The sequence below is a fragment of the Sapajus apella genome, unplaced genomic scaffold (genome assembly GCF_009761245.1).
Source record: "Sapajus apella isolate SASKATOON/1434 unplaced genomic scaffold, GSC_monkey_1.0 scaffold161, whole genome shotgun sequence".
NCBI lineage: Eukaryota > Metazoa > Chordata > Mammalia > Primates > Cebidae > Sapajus > Sapajus apella.
In genome coordinates this window covers 455,632-473,809 of record NW_022437101.1, presented here as the reverse complement: position 1 = coordinate 473,809, position 18,178 = coordinate 455,632, and the positions used below count along the sequence as shown (strand labels likewise).

The window sequence follows — 18,178 nt, the reverse complement described above, 5'->3', positions numbered from 1 at the left end:
GATGGGGGGATGGAGGCAGTAAACCACCATGGCGTATGTATACCTGTGTAACAATCCTGCAAGATCTGCACATGTACCCCAGAACTTAAAAAAAAAAAAGTATGGGAATTTTTAGGTATAAAGACAATATCTTGCATTTCTTTACTATTTCACAACTTGCAAATCGTTTTAAAGGCTAAGTAAAGAGCGAGTCACACAGGTTCTCCAACTCCTGTTCTAGTACTTTTTCTGTTACTTGTCTGTCTATCAGGGACGCACTCAGGACTAATAAAAGTAGTGACTTAGGTTTCTGTTGGCTTCTCACTTTTGAGAGGATGTTTACACATTTCTTATTGCATGCTCTATATGATCATGTGAGAAGAACAGGGGAGATGAGAATATCTAAATTAAATGCAAGATAATGAGGAAGGGATACTCTTTCAACAAATTGTCTGGTCAGTTGCATATTCTTGTACCAAAAATGAACTTTGATTCTCACCTCACAACTTATACAAAAATTAATCGATTATAGACCTAACAGAGTTAAAGACATAAAACTTCTGAAGGAAACCCTAAGAGAAAATGTTAGTGCCCTTGGGTTTGTCAAATTTTTCCTAAATAGGACAGAAACCCCTCAAAGTGTAAAAGAAAAAAAGTAAATTGGACTTCATCAAATAAAAAAAACCCTGCTTTTCAAAGCATATTATTATAAAACAAAAAAGAAAAGCAACAGACTGGAAGAAAAATACATGCAAAACATTTATCTCACAAAAACTTGTATTTAAAATCTATAATTACTACAAATTAAGAAGAGGACAAATAATCCAACAATAAATGAACAAAAGATTTGAGCAGACACTTCTCAAGGAAGATATATGGATGGCAAATAAATGCATGAAATGATGTTCACCATTATAAATCATTAAGAAAATGCAAATTAAAACCATAATTAGATACCATTTTATACTCACTGCAATGAAATGGAGTTTTTTTCTAATAAAGTTAAACATATGCCTACCATATGATTCAGCAGTTCTATTTCTATGTTTTGCCTAAGAGAAATTAAAGCATGTGTCTGCATGAAGACTTGTGTATTAGTGTTCATATCAGCTTTACTTGTAATAGCTACAAACTGGAAACAGTGCAAATGCCCATCAACAGGAGAGTGGATAAACAAATTGTGGTATATCCACATAATGGAATGCCACTAGGCAATAAAAAATGACTAATGATACATTGAACAACATGAATGAATCTTAAAATAATTATACTCAGTGAAAGAAGCAGCCAAAAGAGCATATACTGCATGTCACGGACCAAATATATTCTCCCAAAATTCATATGTTGAAGTTCCAACCCTTTGTACCTCAGAATGTGACCTGATTTGGAGACAGGGCCTTCAAATTGGTAATTCAGATAAAATGAGGCTCTTAGAGTGTGCCCTAATCCAATTAATCTAATCCATCGGGTGTTCTTATATGAAGAAGAGATTGGGAAACACAAGGGACATCAGCGATCTGAAGGCACAGAGGAAAGTCCTTGTGAAGACACAGCAAGAGGGAGCCATTGGCAAGCCAAGGAGAGAGGCCTCAGGAAAAACCAAGCCTGCTGCCATCTTGATCTTTGTCTCAGTTTGCTTTGTGTTGTTATAAATGAATAAGTAATAAAGGGGTTTGTTTAGCTCACAGTTCTGCAGATTGGAAGGTTCAAGAGTGGGCATCTGGTGAGAGCTCCAGGGTACTTCCACTCATGGTGGAAGGTGATGTGGAGCCAGCGTATGCAGAGATCACATAGTGAGAGAGGAAGCAGGAGAGAAATCGGAGGTGCCAGGCTCTTGTAGAACAAATAGGGTGAGAACTTCCTCATGTCATTAATCTATTAATGAGGGGTCTGCCCTTGTGACGCAAACACCTTCCATTAGGCTCTACTTCCAACAGTGGGAATCAGGTTTCAACATGACGTTTAGAAGGGCCAAACATCTAAATCATAGCACTGTGTCCCTGGTCCTCTAAAACTTATGTTCTTACCACATTGCAAAATACAATTATTCCTTCCTAATAGTCCCTAAAAGTCAACTTGTTTCAGCACTATCTTAAAAATCCAAAGTTGCATATGAGACTCAAAGTAAGTTCTTTCCAGCTGTAAGCCTGTAAAATCAAAAACCAGGCTATTTACCTCCAAGATAGAATGGTGGTATAGGCATTGGGTAAGCATTTCCATTCTGAAAAGGAAAAATTGGTCAAAAGAAAGGGATAATAGGCCCCATGCAAGTCCAAAACCTAGCAGGACACACATCAAATCTTAAAACTCCATAATAATCTCCTTTGACTCCATGTCCCGCATATTGGTCACAGTGGTGTGTGGGGTGGGCTCCTAAGGCCTTGGGTAGCCCTTCCCCCATAGCTTTGCTGGACACAGACCACTAGCTGCTTCTATGGGTTGTAACTGAATGCTGCAGCTTTTTCAGGCAGAGATAGAATGCTGTTGATAGCTCTACCGTTCTGGGGTTCCAGCAATAGCCCCACCCTTGTGGCTCCACTAAGAGTTGCCCTGGTTGGGACTCTAAGGTAACTCCAACTCAACATTTCCACTAAAGATTGCCTTAGTAGGGGCTCTCTGTGGTGGCTCTACCCCTGCAATGGGTATCTGCCCACACTCTGAGGCTTTCTAATATATTATCTGAAATTTAGGTGAAAGCTTCCAAGTTTCCATGTCCCTTGCATTCCGTTTGCCTGCAGACTTAACACCACATAAATGTCACCAAGGCTTACCGTGTAGCCCTTCAGGAACAGTGGCCCAAACCCTATCCCCAAACAGGGGCCATTTAAGCCATGGCTGGAGCCAGAGCAGCCAGGATGGTGGGGAGCAGCATCCTGAGTTGGCCAAGGGCAGTGATGCTCCAAGCCTGTCCCCAAAAGGCATTCTGTCCTTCTAGGCCTTGGGGCCTGTTAGGGAAGGGATAGCCCCAATTATTTCTGAAGTGCCTTTGGGCACTTTTTCCAGACTTTCCCTCTTCTTGTGTTTTTCTGAGCCTTCCACACACTTCCAACCCCTGCTCACTGCCCAGTTCCAAAGCTGCTTCCACATTTTCAGGTATTTTTATAGCAACAACCCAATACTCAGTACCAATTTTCTGTCTTAGCCCATTTTGTATGGCTATAAAGGAATTCTGGAGGCTGGTTAATTTATAAAGAAAAGAGGTTTATTTACCTCCTGGTTCTGCTTGCTGGAAGATTCAAGACTGGGCCTCTGGTGAGGGTCTCAGGCTGCTTCCATTCATGGCGGAAGGTGAAGTGGAATCAGCATGTGCAGAGATCACGAGGTGAAAGAGGAAGCGACAGAGAGAGAGAGAGAGAGAGAGAGAGAGAGAGAGGGAGAGAGAGGTGCCTGATCCTTTTTAACAGTCAGCTTTTGCAGCAGTGAATAGAGTGAAAACTCAGTGAACCCCAAGGAAGGGCATTAATCTGTTCATGAGTGATTTGTCTCCATGACTCGAACACCTCTTATTAGGCCCCAGTTCCAATGCTGGGAATCAGTTTTTAACATACGGTTTGGAGAGGACAAACACCAAGCCATAACAACATTGAACTTCCAGCCTCCAGAATGTGAAAATAAATTTCAACCCTAGAAAACTAATACACTGTATGCTTCCACATATATAAAATGTTAGAAATTTTAAACTAATTTGTATTGACAGAGTGTATCAGTGGTTGCCTTGGGACAAGAAAGATAAATTACAAAGAGGCATGAGGATAGTTTTGCACTGATGGAGATGTTTAATTATCTTTATTGTTGTGGTGGTCTCATGGGTGCACATATATGACAGTTATAGCTCCATAAACTGTGAAAAAAGTGGTTTGTGAGTACAAAAGGTATATAGTTTAAACTTTTTTCATGCAGTTTACCATCATAATGTAGATAGATGGGAAAACAAGCTCTTTAAGGCAGAGATTTAACAAGCTTCTTTCTGTACTTGTTGAGGTTGCTGTATGTTTGTTGCTATTACTACCACCAATAGTAGTAGTAGTAGTAGCGGTAGTGGTAACAGTAACATGTTTATTACTGTTGGTTGTTACTAATTTAAGTCTGTTTTAGGTAGTAACAATTAATCTCCGCAACAGCTTATCTCTGAGGTATCAGTATATTAGTGTCCTTGTTTTACAGAAAAGCTAAAAGAGATTGATTTTCTCACATTCACACTGCACATAGGAGAGAGACAGCTGGGATTCAAACCCAGGCTTAACCACCACTGTATTTATTGTGCATTGTTTCGTTTTGTGTTGTTTTAAAGAATCAGAATCTACTTGGAGTGCAGTAGCACAATCATAGCTCACTGAAACCTTGAACTCCTAAGCTCAAGCAGTCCTCCCACCTCAGCTTCCCAAGTGGCTGGGACTACGGATATATGCCACCACACCCAGCTAATTGTTTATTTATTTATTTAGAAACAAGGACTCAGTCTTTTGCTTAGGCTGGTCTCAAAACTCTTGGCTTCATGTGATCCTCCTGCCTTGGCCTCCTAAGTAGCTGGAATGTCTGTCTGTCATCATTTTTCTTATAGACATGAAACTATATTTTGTAGTATTTGTCGCTATTATTTTGTTTTCTTTCTCTTTTCCCTTAATTTGAAGTTGCTGTTCTGATCTATTATTTGTTTGATTGGAGATGGGTATAAGTAGTTGATGTAGTCTCAAACTCTACCTTTCTCTCTCTTTTTTTTATGCTGATAAATGAATATCTTTGTTGGTTTTAGGAATCTTGGATTTTAGTGCTTTTTTTCTCAGTTTTTTTTTTTTTTTGTTGTTGTTGTTGTTTTTTTGAGTGTTACTTTTACTGTACTCTACCTTCCAATGTTTTAGAGAACTGTAATGGTCATCTGACTCCTTTTCTTCATGAGAAATATATTTCTTTATTTCAAAGTCTTTAACTGCTTTACTGGAATTAAATAATGTTACCAGGTGTGCTTCATTTCCATTAGTCTTATCTCTAGACAAATAAACCCTTTAATTTATCTTCCTTTAGCTATAATAAGTTTCGTCGGTTAGCAATTGCTCCTCTTCAGTCTACTCTTGTCTTTTCGTTTTAAACTTCTGTGAACTGTAGGGTTGTCTCTTGGTTCTGTCTTGTAAAACCTTTCCTCTTATTACTTCTGCCTCTGTAGTTTTGTATGCACTTTCTCTGTCTCTCTCTCTCTCGTTTTTATTCTTATTTTTTTCTTTTACTCGGTCTTATAGGAAACTAAGTTTTTAAAAATATTTCCTCCTTCACATCATCTACTAAAATTTTTAGCTTGTGTAATGGTTAATGTCATGTGTCAACTATGCTGGACCATGATACTCAGATATTTGGTCAAATATTAGTCTAGATGTTGCTGTGCAGGTATTCTTTAAAGATGTGATTAACATTTAGATTAGCAGACTTTGAGTAAAGCTGATTAGCCTCCGTAATGAGAGTGGGCCTCATTTAGTCAGTTGAAATCAAAGACTCAAGTTTCCAGAGGAAGAAGGAATTCTACCTTTGGACTGCCATTGGAATCAAGACTACAATGTCAACTTTTATCAGGGTTTCTAACCAGCTGGCCTGCCCTGCAGATATTGACTTGCTAGTCCCCACAATCATGAATCAGTTCCTTAAAATAAATATTTCTCACCGTACATGTACAGCCTATTGATTCTATTTCTCTAGAGAATCTAGAGTAACACAGAATTTGATACCGAAGGTAATTCTAGAGGAACAGAATTTTAAGGATGAGTTTTGTGAATCTGATAAGATATAAAGGCATCAATGACTTTTCAGTAGTGAATAGAGTATTAGTAATTCATAGTGTAATGTGACAGTAGAGATTACAAAGTATTGCCATCAGATACTCCTATTCAGACAATTAGAAGAAGCAAGCTCCTGGGTGCCTGTATTTGATACCTTAGAACATTTTTGAGTTATCATGAGAACAATGAGATTGACTAGTTACTCCTAGAGAAGGAAAGGATTATCTTAGGGATTAAATTTCCCAGCTCAAGTGCCACATAAACAACCCAAAAGTTTATCTTTCTGCCCTGAAAGGAACCCTTATATTCTGTAACAACAAAACTGAGATTACTGAAAACCAAATCCAAAATCTCATCCTAAAAATGGCTGAATTACCATGCAAATTGAATCCTCAACCTTTCAGGGTGTCTGCTGTTAAAATGAGGGCCTTGGCTGAGAAGGCATAGGATCTTGAAAATTGGAGTGGAGACATATGGGCAGAGCCTTATAAAGCTGGGTGTATTGACCCTGATGAGTCTTCCTTGCCAGTAAAACAGCCTTGCCACCCCCATCTGAGGAGATTAATGCTACTTTACCTGAGGAAACGTTTATGACCTCTCCTGAGTTTGTTGCCTTGCAAGACATAGCTAATTCTTCTCAAGACTCAAAACCACCATCCTTCATTGCTTCTAGACCTATAACTAGATTCAAGTCCTAGCAGGCCCTTAAAGGTAAGATACAAAGTGTGACCCATGGGGAGGTTTGTTACAGTACGAAAGTACTACATGATTTTTCCTATTTATACTGACAGAAATCTGAGACATATTTGTGGGGAGGGATTTTAAGGGTGTGAGACAATGGTGGAAGGAACTTAGTGTTTGATCAGGCTAAATTTATTGAAATGGGACTACTAAGCAGAGATTCTGTACTTGCTGTGTGGCTTAGGGAGTTAGAAAGAGCTCTTTCAGTTTATTTGGTTGGTTGGATTAAATGGATCGAAAGCTGGCCCAGTCTAAAGGAAGATAAAATGCCAGAACTGCCTTGATATACTATATACAATGAAGGAAGGGATCCAAAGGATTAGGGAGACTTGAACATTAGATTGGGTTTGTTGTTTAAGACCTGCCCACCCACCCCAGGAGGTCCAGAGGATATACTTTTTCTCATAACTGTGAGAAACATATTTGTGAGGGGAGTCCCAGCATCCTTGAAGAGTGCTGTGATTATTCTTCTCTGTAGGTCAGATATTACCGTGGAAATTGCTGCCACTGAATTGGGAAACCTGAATGCAGTGGGTGTGATTGGATCCCAGAGAGATAAGGGCCAGGTGGTGGCACTTGATAGCCAAAGGCAAGGTGAGTGTGTGGTTACAGTAATGGACAGCAGAGTCAAAGCAGCAATTAGAACTGTCTGACCTGTAGAGACCTATGGTGTTGATTAGTTGATCATAGTGTTCCTAGAAGTGAACTAGATGGGACATCTACTAAATTCTTCCTTGATATGTGTAAGCAGAAGAGTCCTAGGTCAAGTGAGCAAAATTCTAACCTGAACCACAGAAACAGAGAAGCGCAGCCAGTCAATAATTTCTCAGACTTGAGCCAGTTTACACACCCAGAACATCTTGAATGAATGAGAGGACCCTGGTACACAGCCAAAAATGTATACTGTTAATCTTTCAGCCCTCCCCAGAGGGACCTTTGGCCTTTTGCCAGGATAACTGTACATTTGGGAAAAGAAAATAATCAGACTTTCAGAAACTACTAGACACTGGCTCTGAATTGATACCAATTCCAGGAGACCCAAAACATCACTGTGGTCTACAAGTCAAAGCAGGGGCTTATGGAGGTCAGGCATTCAATGGAGTTTTAGTTCAAGTTCATTTTACAGTGGACTCAGTAGGTCCCTAAACTCATCTTGTGATTATTTTCCAAGCCCTGGTATGTATAATTGGAATAAACATACTCAGTAGCTGATAGGATCCCCACATGACTTCTCTGACCTGTGGAGAGAGGATTATTATGGCAGGAAAGGGCAAGTGGAAGCCACTAGAATTTATTCTACCTAGGAAAATAGTAATACCTAGGAAAACAGTGAAAAAGCAAAAGCAATACTACATTCCTGAAGAGATTGCTGATATTAATGCCTCCATCAAGGACTTTAAAGACGAAGTGATGTTGATATCTATCACATCCCAACTCACCTGTTTGACCTGTACAAAAAAAAAAAGATGGAATTTGGAGAATGACAATGGATTATTGTAAGCTTCCTCAGATGGTGACTCTAGTTTCATCTGCTATACCAGATATGGTTTCATTGCCTTAGAAAATTAACACACCCCTTCATACCTGCTATGTAGCTGTTGATCTAGGAAATTTTTTTTCTCCATACCTATTAATCAAGAACACCAGAAGCAGTTTACTTTCAACTGGTAGGGCCAGTAACACACCCTCACTGTCCTACCTCAGGGGTGTATAAACTCTTCAGCCCTATGTTGTATTTAGTTCTCAGGAATCTCGATCACCTTTCCCTTTCACAGGATATTACAGAGGTTTATTACATTGATGACATTGTGCTGATTGGACCTAGTAAACAAGAAGTAGCAAACACTTTAGTCTTATTTGTCCCCAGAGGGTGGGAAATATATCCAACAAAAATTCAGTGGCCTTCTACTTTAGTGAAATTTCTAGGGGTCTGGTGGTGTGGGGCATGTTGAGATAATCCCTCATAAAGTGAAGGGTAAATTGTATATGGCTCTTTCTACAACCAAAAGAGAGGCACAATGGCTAGTGAGCCTAGGCATTCTGGAGGAGATATTCCTTATTTGGATGTGCTACTCTGGTCCATTTACTAAGTGATGTGAAAAGCTTTCTAGCTTTGAGCGGGGCCCAGAACAAGAGAAGGCCCTGAAACAGGTTCAGTCTGCCATGCAAGCCTCTCTGCCACGTGGTAGGCTGTATGATCTAGCATATGCAATGGTGACTGAAGTGTTCATGGCAGATAAGAGTGCAGTTTGGACCTTTGGCAGACCTCTTTAGGTGAGTCACAGTGCAGGGACATAGGATTGTAGAGCAAATTCTTGCCACACCCTGTGGACTCTCCTTTTGAGAAACAGCTTTTGGCCTGCTACTGGGCCTCCGTAGAGAATGCTTAACGATGGGCCACCAAGCCATAAAGTCGGGCACATGCAGCAGCACTCCACCATCAAATGAAAGTGGTATATACAAGATTGGGTTTGAGCAGATCCTGAAGGCACAAATAAGTTACATGAAGAAGCTGCCCAAATGCTCACTATCCCCACACGTGCTACATGACCTGCTGTCTTCAGCCGGTACCTATTGCCTCATGAGGAGTTCCCTATGATAAGCTGATAGAAGAAGAGAAGACTTTGATCTGGTCTACAGAAGGTTCTGCATGATATAAAGGTACCACCCAGAAGAGGACAGCTACAGAACTACAACCCCTTTTTTGAGACATCTCTGAAGGACAGTAGTGAAGAGAAATACTCCCAGTGGCCATAACATAGGGTAGTACACTTAGTAGTTCTTTTTGCTTGGAGAAATGGCCAGAAGTATAAATCTGTACTGATTCATGGGTATGTTTTATGGCTTAGCTGGATGGTCAGGGACTTTTAAGGAACATGATTGGAAAAATTGATGACAAAGTGACAAGAAGGTCTGGGGAAGAGGCAAGTGAATAGACCTTGCTAGATGGGCACAAAGATATTTGTATCCTACATGAATGCTCACCAAAGGTTGATCTCAGCAGAGGAAGACTTTAATAAACAAGTGAATAGAATGACTTGCTGTATGAGTATCAGACTGTTCCCCCAGCCACCCCTGTCACTGTGTCATTGCCCATAGGTCTCATGAACAAAGTGCCCGTAGTGGCAGGGATGGAGGTTATGTATGAGCTCAGCAACAGGGACTTCCATTCACCAAGGCTGACCTGGCTACAGCTACTACTGAGTGCTCAATCTGCCAGCAACAGATACCAATACTGACTACCTGATGGGTACTATTCCATGGGATGATCAGCCAGGTATCCGATGGCAGGTTGATTACACTGGGACCACTTCCATCATGGAAGGAGCAGTGCTTTTTTCTTACTAGAATAGACAGTAACTCTGGGCATGGATTTGCCTTCCCTGCACACAGTGCTCCTGCCAATTTACTATCTCTGGACCTACAGAATGCCTTATCCACCATCATGGTATTCCATACAGAATTTCTCTGATCAAGGAATTCACTTTGTAGCAAATACTTTGTGGTAATGGCCTCATTGCCACTGTCTGACCATATTCCTTATCCTCTCAAAGCAGCTGGCTTGATTGAATGGCTGTATGGCCTTTTGAAGGCAATTACAGTGAAAGCTAGGTGACAGTACCTTCCACGGCTAGGGTAATGTTCTCCAGGTTGTGTATGCCCCAGATCAGCATCCAATATATGGTGCTGTTTCTACCATAGCCAAGAGTAAAGAATCAAGGAGTGGAAATGAGAGTGGGACCAGTAGCCATTACCCATAGTGATCCATTAGCATAATTTTTGCTTTCTGTTCCTGTGGCCTTATGCTCTGCTGGTCTAGGGGTCTTAGTGACTCTCTTCATTAATGTCTGACACTTAGTGAGGTCTTTCTGTCTTCAAAGTTGAGTCTTCCTTGATGGACAACAGAGCATGGAGTCTAGATTTACCTAGGCTGTGGAGTCTAGAAAATTGCTGCTTAACATATAACAAGTTACTTTGTACAGGTATTTTATTTGAAAAGCATGAATACAATAGCACCTCCTGCAAAGGTTTGTTTTGGAGTTGACAAGGTGATACATGCCACGTATTATGCTGCTTGAACCTGGTATGCATGTTTCACTGCCTTCTGTTATTACTCTCACTTCTGTTTGTGGAGCTTTCCTACGATCACTTGAATTATTTCTTTTGTGCAGTGACTTCCATAGTTTGCTTCTGAAATTCCTTTTTCATATTCCTGTTGAATGCTCTGTGTCTTTTAGCATTTTAATCATTATTGTAGGTTTTTTTAATCTTTTTTTTTCTGAGTTCTGGGAAAAATTTTAAAGCTGGTTTTCTAAATAATGTATTTGTTTTTCTGTTCAATTCCTGCTTTAGGAGTTTGAGTTGAATGATTGTGACTTTTATATGAAATCAAGCTTTTATTATTTTAGATTATTGAATTTTCACATATTTAATCTCTTTTCAAAATTAGAAAAATGCTTTTTTTTTTTTTAACCGTGAAGTAATTCATACTGTTCAGATACTATAATAACTACTGCTAACATTGTGATGAACACTTGCCAGGCTTATTATTATTATATGACATATATCATCGTATATATACATACATATGATGAGTACTGTATATACCATGTATACATATATACATAGTAATATAACATATTTATTATACATACTTAGTAATATAACATATATTAGTAAACATAGATATATATTATTGTTTTAAATAATAAAATAATGCTCTCTTGAATTTTATTTAAAACACAAATAGGAGTTTTTAAGGTGTTATCACCTTTTATAGAAAGGAGAACATTTGTCATGATTGTTTAGAATGGACTCCCTTTTTGAAATACTGGGTATCTTTATATATCTAGCAATTTTTTTTTTTTTGAGATGGAGTCTCACTCATTCTGTTGCCCGGGCTGGAGTACAGTGGCGCGGTCTCAGCTCACTGCAGCCTCTGCCTCCCTGGTTCAAGCGATTCTCCTGCCTCAGCCTCCTGAGTAGCTGGGATTATAGGTGTGAGCCACTGCAGCTGGCCGTTTTTTCTGTTCACTCGTATTCACAAGGGAAAGTTTCTGTGCTATGTTAGTATTTGAGAAGAGTTCTGCCATATATTATGTGAGTGCCTGTTCAGGTCTTGCCAACATATTTGCTAGATAAGTGGTCCGTGTGATTCTGACTAGCAAGGAGACATTATTATTGAGAGAGCTGCATTGCAGAGAAGGGCCTCCTTCGCTGTTTCTGCTCTTAATGTGGAGGTGGGGGTGAAACCAGAGCTTCAGATGTCTGTGTCAGATGAAGAAGAAACTCCTGGAGCAGTGAAGCTTACTGGGCCAAATAGCTGTTTTTCTCTCTCATATTTGTTATAACAGTCCATGTTAGATGAGTCCCATATTACTTAGAGCAAATCCCATTGGTAGCATCCTTTTGCCACAATATCTTTGCTTTGAATAACATACCCCATCACCAGATGAAGGCTGAGAATGGACATAAAATATTGCTATCTAGTTTTGGGGACACTGGTGGAATTCCATTAATCCTGGGATTTGTCTGCAGTCAACTATCAGATTTTTTTTTTACGCTGGCCCCTGCTGCTCTGGGTTTGCAGGTTTCACAGATTTGCAGGAGAATGTCATTCATTTGCTTCTACAGAGAGTTTCTCCTCTATTGTGTTCAGTTGCAAACCAGAATATACTTCCCTTGACCTAATCTTGCCTGTGCCATTTCTAGCAGAAATTTCCAAAAGTACTTGGATGCTAATGATATCATTCTGTGTTTATTAAAAACTGATCTAAAAAATAAACCTCCCATAATTGTGTATTTATTTATCATGCCAATAGTCTTCAGGGAGGAAAGCATGTAAACTCATGGGCTCAACCCTTTTGAAATGAAACTCCTAGGCCAACTTCTCTATTGGTCAAAGAGATATATGAATTTACCTGTGTGAAATGCTTTTGTGAAGTCTGAATGTAACGTATCTCCCACCTTTATCTACCAGATGTTTCTGTTTCTGTAATAGATGATTCAACACGTGTTCCTCTTGGAAAAAGCAAGGACTACATCAATGCTAGTTATATTAGAATAGTCAATTGTGGAGAAGAGTATTTTTATATTGCTACTCAAGGACCACTGCTGAGCACCGTAGATGACTTTTGGCAAATGGTGTTGGAAAATAATTCTAATGTTATTGCCATGATAACCAGAGAGATAGAAGGTGGAGTTATCAAATGCTGCCAGTACTGGCCCATTTCTCTGAAGAAGCCATTGGAATTGAAACACTTCCGTGTATCCCTGGAGAACTACCAGATACTTAACTATTTCATCATTCGAATGTTTCAAGTTGTGGAGAAGTCCGTAAGTTTTTAAAGATCAGTATTAGATATATATTTCATCATACAAGCAGATGTCTTAGAAATAGAAGGCAGGAGTAGTATGGAAAATAAACTGATGAAACTTTATAAAGTAACTTTTTACTTGTCCCTGTTGCCAGAAGCCACTACCATTTCTACTCCTTAACCAGATCCTGGAGAAAAGAAAAAATTGGAAAGGAGAGGTGGGGCAGGGAGAGTGAGTGTTGAAGTTGTCTGATTCTGGGTTATACCTGCCTCTGCCAAGTGTGGCAGATATGTGTTGAGTCCCTGAGGTATGCTCATCACTGGGCCAGGCACTATCAGTACTTACTGAGTAGTGGAGAGGTTGATATACTCACTGATAGATACCTCACTTACTGTGTTCAGTGATAATGTCGAGATATGTCTTGGGTACTTTGTGGCTCAGAAGGTAAATACTTAGCTTTACTTGGGGTTTGGGGGAAGGTTTACTGGAGGAGGCGACATCTGTTTGAGAATTATCCAAATGAGAAAGATGGAAGGAGGAAGTAGATGATCAAAATATAAAATAGCATGGTGTATGTAGAGAGACAAACGTTAAGTAGTTAAGTGTTTCTGGAATATAAGAGTTCAATGCCAGGGAGTAGCAAAAGATGAGATGAGGCTATCAAAAGTAAGCAGGGGCCAGCTAGAATGTGAAATGTCTTAAATTTAAGCTAAGTAGCATGAACGTTATTATGAAGATAATTGACAGACTTTTAAGAATTTTAGTAACTGACATGATCAACTAGGGCTGTTGGCATGGGGATGGAAAGCACAGACACAAGTGCTTTGCAGATAAAATGGGCAGACTTATATGTGATTTATGATTTATGATTTATAAGTGACAATGGAGGGGTTGAAGATACATTCAATACAGTAACTACATGTGGCTATTTAAGTTTAAATTTATTTAAATTTATGTAAAATAACAAATTGAGTTCCTCACCTGCAGTAGCCACATTTCTGGTTCTTATTTGTCGCATGTTGATAGTGGCTACGATATTGCCACTATTTAAGACATTTGCTTCAGTGTAGAAAGTTCTGTTGAGAAGCGTTGGTCTAGAATAATTCATGGATTTGTTGGTCTAATAGATTTAGGAAATAGAGAAGGAATGGTTTATAGGAGAAAATGATGACTTAGCTTGCTCCAGTGGATTCAGTTGGCAGGTAGGTGATACATGTGTTAGCAGGAGTGAAGGGAATAGGATGAACAGGAAGCTTGTAGAGAGTGATGAGTTTTGGAGTCCTCACCAAAGAAGTTGACTGGAACACAATCACCAGGAAAAGGGTTGCTGAGTGGTGCTGAGGTTTGACCCATAAATTTGCAATAGCAACAAAATATGTGGCTATGTGTTTTTTTCCAGCAGTATAACATTGAGATCCCTGAATACAGGTTACAGGATTGACCCAGGGTGGGATGTTTTCTAGTACATATGGCAGGAAGCAAAGGATCAAAGGATTAGAGAGTTTAGTACACAAATTCATATAATCAGCCATGAAGTCTAAATTGTCTAGGAATATGAATGGGATCATGGGGCCAACTAGGGGTAAATGGAGGATGTAAAAGAGTAGAAAGCTCCATTTGGTCACATGTTGAAGAGAAGCACAAATGAGATGGTAGCCTAACAGCTTCGGGTCAGAAATTGATGTTGGAGTTGTAGAACTGGGAAATTGACACTAGATATTATAGATGGTGGGAAGTCCAAAGAGTGGTCATCATGGTGAGAACCAGAAGAAAGGAATTATTTTCCCCTGCAAGAGAAAAATAAACCTGTTGTGAGGTTTAGTGTCTATTGGGCTATGGAGACACTGAATTTGCCCTCGATGATGCCAGAATCTTTGGTAGGGAGAAGACAAGAATCTTCAGTGAACGTGGGGGCTTGACCAAGGTTTAGCCACTGGGTTACAGCAATGGGAAGATGAAGCTAAGAGGTATGAAACTCACAAGGAAGAGGGGTTTTTATATAAGGGAAAGGAATAATGAATTGGAAAACAGTAAGCAGCAAGGAGTGTCTTGAATTCTTCCTTTTGCTTTTTCGGGGATGGAAGACAGATACAGTCTTAACTCTTAGAACACTTAGAGTCTAGTGGGGAAGGAAGGCACTGAACAAGTCCTTTCCAAATGATGTGTGACCTGGAGAACATAGGCCAGGTGGGAGTCACAGAGCAATTATCTGCCTGCAGAGTGGACCTGTGCAGCCTTGGCAAGAAGGTCTGGGGGTAGCCTTTGGGCCAAGGCTCACAAGACTCAGAAGCATAGTGTTCATGTTTGGAGAGTCTGCCTCATCTTTATCTTCATGGCACTGGGTAAGGAAATCAATGAGGCCCACCTTTGTGTGGATTCCCAGTGGTCAATTATAGTAGGAGGGATTTAACCCCTGAAACGTGGTCTGGTGACAGCAGTCCTCAACTTAGTGCCTTCACAATATTTTCCAGTATTTTTTTTCTTATTTAATTTCAAGTTATTAATGATTCAAACTTGAGTTTTCTATTTGGTATTAAGCTCAAAGAGGTTTTAAATATAACCCTTTCTTCCTGCTGCCATTTACAGATCTCAGGTCATTTCTGCCACTGTCAAGTGCTATGTAATACAGAAGTCATCAATAACCAAAGTGACTTGAGGGTTCCTATATTTATGATTCTAGGTAGAAAATTGTATTAAATAAATCAGTGGAGTAATCTGTATTAGCTAGGGTTCTCCAGAGAAACGTGTATATACTTATTGAGCACGCACGCGCGAGAGAGATTAATTTTAAGCAATTAGTTCAAGTGATTGTGGAGAGTTGACAAATCTGCAGAATGGGACAGTAAGCTGAAGACCCAGGGAAGAATTGCAGTTTGAGTCCAAAAGCAATCTGCTGGTAGAATTCCTTCTTGCTCATGGGAAGTCAGTTTTTGTTCTTTTAAGGCCTTCAACTGATTAGATGACGCCAACCCACTTTATTGAGAATAATCTGCTTTACTAAATTTCTACCAATTTAAATGTTAATCTTGTCTTAAAAATACCTTAACAGAAACACATAATAATATTTGGCCTAATAATTTGGGTACAGAGGCTCAGCCAAGTTGACACATAAAATTAACTATCTAATTTCAGTAGACACTGTGGATTAAAATAGAGGTCTGAACACCAGCACCTTTATTCAGGAAGCTTAGGAAAAAGAGTTGCGCTAGGGAGAAGCAGAGGAGAAGTGAGAAAGTCATTCTGTGTTTTTCCATTAAGGTCTGATGTCTGGTAAAATAAGGGCCTCACACTGAGGAAAGGGTCATGATCCCCTTGGATGAGATATAGGTAAATTTAAAGTGCTTTGTCCGACAACCCTGGGAAGAGTTTCATGACTGCACTTAACGGGGGCTCAGCACAATAGTGGGGCCCACAATCTACTCTCCTGGTCATTGACTGTCTGCATCACTGAAAGAGATTGGTTCCTCTTGTCAGACACCTTCATGTCTTAATTAAATTTCTTATGCCATTTCTAAACTAAGATAGAGTGCCTTTTAGTCTTATTCCCAACATGACAGTTCATCTTTCACTCTAAGTATTTTGAAATCTTGGTTTTCCTGCCCCCTCATGGTAAAGAATGATGGTAGATTAGAATTTGAGACACCACATTGCAGTTCCAACTCTAACCACGTGAGCCTTCTGACCTAGCATACATCTCTCAGTCCCCACATTCTTAACACTTGCAACTGTAAAATGGAGGTAAAATGGTGCTTACCTCACACGGTCGCTGTGAGGATTAAACGAGAGAATTCATGTGAAGCCCCTGGCACAGTACCTGGTACATAGCAAGTGCTTGATTTTGTTACCTGTTGGTACTGGTATTTTTATTATTGTTACTGTGCTCTCCCTTATAAAATGCAGAAAACCTCTATTCCTAGCAACTTCCAGAATTCTTATAAACATCAAAATGAATTTGAGCACATTTTGAAAGCTCTATATAACATCCAGGTAATACCATATAGCTATTATTGTTATTATCATTTGAATATTAGAAGTTGGCATGAGGCTTCTAATATAAGAAATCAATAAATATCTTTCTTGCGCTGTTTCTTTTTCTCTAATAGACGGGAACTAGTCACTCTGTAAAACAGTTGCAGTTCACCAAATGGCCAGACCATGGCACTCCTGCCTCAGCAGATAGCTTCATAACGTATGTTCGTTATGCAAGGAAGAGTCACCTGACGGGACCCATGATTGTTCACTGCAGTGCTGGCATAGGCCGGTCAGGGGTGTTCGTATGTGCAGATGTCGTATTCTGTGCCATCGTAAAGAACTGTTCAGTAAGTGTGTGAATCAAGCAAATATACCAATGCTGTTGGCAAACACACTACATTTAACAGCCCGATCATTTGGGAGACTAATATTTGGTCTTCAGAAACAACTTAGTAAATCAAAAGCACATGAGCTTTGGATACCTCATTCTCACTGAACTTGCTGCAGGTTCCTGAGGGTGTCTGTGAGGTTTAAAGTATGTAATGTAAATAATGGCTTAGGACAGTGTCTGGAACATAATAGATACAGAAAATGTGAGTTCCATTTCCTTTTCCTTCCCTGTATCTTTTACATATGGTGTTTAGACTCTTACTAGAGAATGTTGATGAAGTATGCCTGTTTTAAATGAATATAAGTAACAAGCACATGAGAATATGAGAAAAAACGTAGACTTCAGAGTTAATGAGGGGTCCCTGTTTTACTGCTGGTTTCCCACATGCTTTCGAATTTGGTGACTTTGTGTAAATTGCTCATCTTCTCTCAAACCTGGTTTTTTCATTTGCAAAATAAATATAATAATGTAATTGAGTTTGAGTCAATAATTAACAATCCTTTTCCTTTTAATTTGGAACCAGCTAAGAGACAGACATAGGAATCAGACATGATGATTACAATATTTCCTTTATGATTATTTTTATTCCCAAGTTTTGTTTGTTAAAATAGATTCCATCTGTGTTCTTTGTTTTTCCTTTTATTTTTAGTTGACATGTAATAATTGTACATATTTGTGGGGTACATAGTGATATATAGCTATATGTATATAATGTTTAGTAATCATATCAGGGTAGTTAACATATTTATTACCTCAAACATTTATAATTTGTGTTGTGAACACAACTGAAAATCTCTCCTAGCTTTTTTTTTTTTTTTTCTCCTAGCTTTTTGAATATATACAATAAATTATAGTTAACCATATTCGCCCTACAGTGATTCAGAGCACAAGAGCTCATTCCTTCTATCTAGCTGTTATTTTGTATTTGTTAGCCAACCTCTCCTTATCATCTTTAATACCCACAGTTCTACTCTTTACTTCCATGAGCTCGATTTTTTTTTTTTTTTTTTTT

General features: G+C 39.3%; 1 protein-coding gene across 15 annotated transcripts in view; it reads left to right on the top strand.

Moving 5' to 3' along the window:
• The window catches only part of PTPN20 (protein tyrosine phosphatase non-receptor type 20), a 103,274-nt gene that overhangs the window by 71,419 nt on the left and 13,677 nt on the right, over nucleotides 1-18,178 (top strand). For 7 of the 15 annotated variants that reach the window (XM_032266871.1, XM_032266873.1, XM_032266875.1 and 4 more), the window contains 2 exons: nucleotides 12,487-12,821; nucleotides 16,907-17,122. The exons of 3 other annotated variants lie outside the window; for them this stretch is intronic. In XM_032266871.1, coding sequence (XP_032122762.1) covers nucleotides 12,487-12,821; nucleotides 16,907-17,122 — 551 coding nt within the window. Of the gene's footprint in view, nucleotides 1-12,486; nucleotides 12,822-16,906; nucleotides 17,123-18,178 lie in introns of those variants that run through there. 5 more of the 15 variants (XM_032266880.1, XM_032266886.1, XM_032266881.1 and 2 more) reach the window with 2 other exon arrangements.